Raw genomic sequence first — 2,792 nt, forward strand, 5'->3', positions numbered from 1 at the left:
GTCAGTATTTTCAATTTTAAAAGTTTATGTTGATAGGTTTATCTCACATGACTTTATATTTCTTTCTGTGCATGTCAATCACAACATGTTCACGCCTTTCTATCAGCTATTGGCTGGAGAAGGCGGGACTAAAATATGGTAGGCTGAGCAGGGAAAGGGAGGAGTGAGGAAGCAGCAATTACAATGGTCCATGCAGCATTATTCACTGAAATTTCCAGAACATCGTATTAAACAAAGGACGAGGTTGGTGAATGAAAGTTACTTCATTTGCAACCCCCCTGTAGTTATATCTTCTTTCAACCATTATTACTTTGCAGGCGCCAAACAAAATGATGAAATTCAAGCATATGCAAATGACTCAGTAAAAGAGATCTTATTTCTGAATATATTTAATTACAAATTTGAATGTATTTCATTAAAAATGTAATAGTTACAAAAACAGAAACAAGTCAAATTCTCAGAGTTTATATAATGTTATTAATTGTTGTCTGTGATTTTATATAAGCAGCTGATACAATGTAGACTGAGCCACACTGGCCTACATTAAATACATAAAAAAACTAACACTATTTAAGAAAGTGGAGTTATGTTTCAATTAAACATTGATTTAAAGAAGCAATGTATCTTACAAAAATAATTAAGAAAGCAGAGAAGAGTTCACCAAATGTTTTAGTCAACTTCCTCCATTCTTGATGTGTCATCTTCTCCTTCCAAGATGGGCATGTCTTCATCAACAGGCTGAATGAGGTCTTCAATTGCAGAATCATCATCGTCAATGCCTGTAAATGAATGCATTCATTAGCAAACAAGGTATATGACGAATCCTTGTAATGTCTGTAGTGTCATGGAGAAAAACACTCACCAAGACCCAGCTTGATCATTCTATAGATGCGGTTGGCGTGTGTCTGTGGGTCCTCCAGTGTAAATCCTGAGGACAGCAGGGCAGTCTCAAACAGGAGGATGACCAGGTCTTTCACAGCCTTATCGTTCTTGTCAGCTTCTGCCTTTTCCCTCAAGGACTCAATGATTGGATGTACAGGGTTGATCTCAAGGTGCTTCTTAGCTGTCATGTAGCCCATGGTGGAGTTATCTCTTAGTGCTTGAGACTTCATAATCCTCTCCATGTTGGCTGTCCAGCCATAAGTGCTGGTGACAATGCAGCAGGGTGAAGCCACTAGGCGGTTGGAGACTACAACCTGTCAGTAATGAAATGCTATATTATTATCACAATCAAACTAAAGTTATCATGCTATATTAGCATAAAAATAATGAACCTTTTAAACTGGATGAGCAAATTATTGACATTTCCAATTACCTTTTCAATCTTTTTGTCAAGGATGTCCTTCATGATCTTGCAAAGATTCTCAAATTTATTTTTGAGGTCCTCCTGCTTCTTCTTCTCTTCTTCATCCTCAGGAAGCTCCAGGCCTTCTTTTGTCACTGAAAGCAGGTTCTTGCCATCATATTCCTTCAGCTGCTGGACACAGTACTCATCAATAGGCTCAATCATGTAAACAACCTCCAGGCCGGCTTTGCGAAGGCGTTCCACAAAAGCAGAATTAGCTACTTGCTCTTTGGTCTCACCTGTAAAAGATAATTTGAATTTATTGAATCATTTGTGAATTAACTTTTAAGAAAAACTAAAAAAAAAAAAAGAAAGAATGAAACCTAACCTGTGATGTAGTAGATGTGTTTCTGGTTATCCTTCATTCGAGAAACATAGTCCTTCAGAGACACCATCTCATCTCCAGAGGCTGATGTGTAGTAGCGCAGCAGCTCAGACAGCTTCTTCCTGTTCTGGGAGTCTTCATGGATGCCAAGCTGAAACATGAAATAATGTGTTACTAATATTGAAGTTCATTTTAAATGATATTCATATATTTCATTTGAAGGTTTAAGACTAAAAAATGAATTAAAATGGTTTGACCTACTTTAATATTCTTTGAGAACTGCTCGTAGAATTTCTTGTAGTTGTCCTTGTCCTCAGACAGCTCAGTGAACAGTTCCAGACACTTCTTGACCAGGTTCTTGCGAATGACCTTCAGGATCTTGCTCTGCTGCAGCATCTCTCTGGAGATGTTCAGAGGCAGATCCTCAGAGTCCACCACGCCTTTGATGAAGTCTGAACATAAATGAAAAAACTGCTTAGCAATCCAGAGCTAGACAAAAATTAATTTCTTAAAGGTACAATAAGATAATTTTACCACGAGTTATGATTTTAAGTCATTTATACTAATAATATCTTACGTACTGAGGTACTCTGGAATCAGCTCCTCACAGTTGTCCATGATGAAAACCCTGCGCACATACAGCTTGATGTTGTTTCGCTTTTTTTTGTTTTCAAAGAGGTCAAATGCCGCTCTTCTTGGCACAAAGAGCAGGGCACGAAACTCCAGCTGACCTTCCACAGAGAAATGCTGCAGAGATAATAGCAAAGAAAGAATTTATTATTTTAAAATATTCTGTGATAATAATATTTGCAAAGCTGTGTTTGGGTGGTTTTGGTATATTTAGCTTACCTTGACAGCCAGATGGTCCTCCCAGTCATTGGTGAGACTCTTGTAGAACTCACCATACTCTTCATTGGTGATGTCATCTGGGTTGCGGGTCCAGATAGGCTTGGTCTTGTTCAGCTCCTGAGCATCAATGCGCTTTTCCTTGACCTTCTTCTTCCTCTTGTTCGTGCTTTCCTTTGTATCCTCATCCTCATCAGAGCCCACATCTTCAATCTTCAGTTTGTCCTTGTTCTCAGCAGCATCTTTCTCAACTTCTTCTTCCTTTTCCCCCTCCTC

General features: G+C 38.5%; 1 protein-coding gene across 1 annotated transcript in view; it reads right to left on the reverse strand.

The window, feature by feature from the left end:
• Positions 1-540: 540 nt before the first annotated feature.
• LOC109962179 (heat shock protein HSP 90-alpha 1-like) overlaps positions 541-2,792 on the reverse strand; it is an 8,141-nt gene continuing 5,889 nt past the window's right edge. The window contains exons 2-8 of the mRNA XM_020603654.1: positions 2,520-2,789; positions 2,252-2,417; positions 1,932-2,122; positions 1,674-1,821; positions 1,316-1,584; positions 863-1,196; positions 541-779 (exon numbers count right to left, since the gene is read on the reverse strand). Of these exons, the coding sequence (XP_020459310.1) occupies positions 670-779; positions 863-1,196; positions 1,316-1,584; positions 1,674-1,821; positions 1,932-2,122; positions 2,252-2,417; positions 2,520-2,789 (1,488 nt within the window). The 3' untranslated portion in view covers positions 541-669. The remainder of the gene's footprint in view (positions 780-862; positions 1,197-1,315; positions 1,585-1,673; positions 1,822-1,931; positions 2,123-2,251; positions 2,418-2,519; positions 2,790-2,792) is intronic.

This window comes from Monopterus albus, unplaced genomic scaffold, assembly GCF_001952655.1.
Source record: "Monopterus albus unplaced genomic scaffold, M_albus_1.0 scaffold62.1, whole genome shotgun sequence".
Taxonomy (NCBI): Eukaryota; Metazoa; Chordata; class Actinopteri; order Synbranchiformes; family Synbranchidae; genus Monopterus; species Monopterus albus.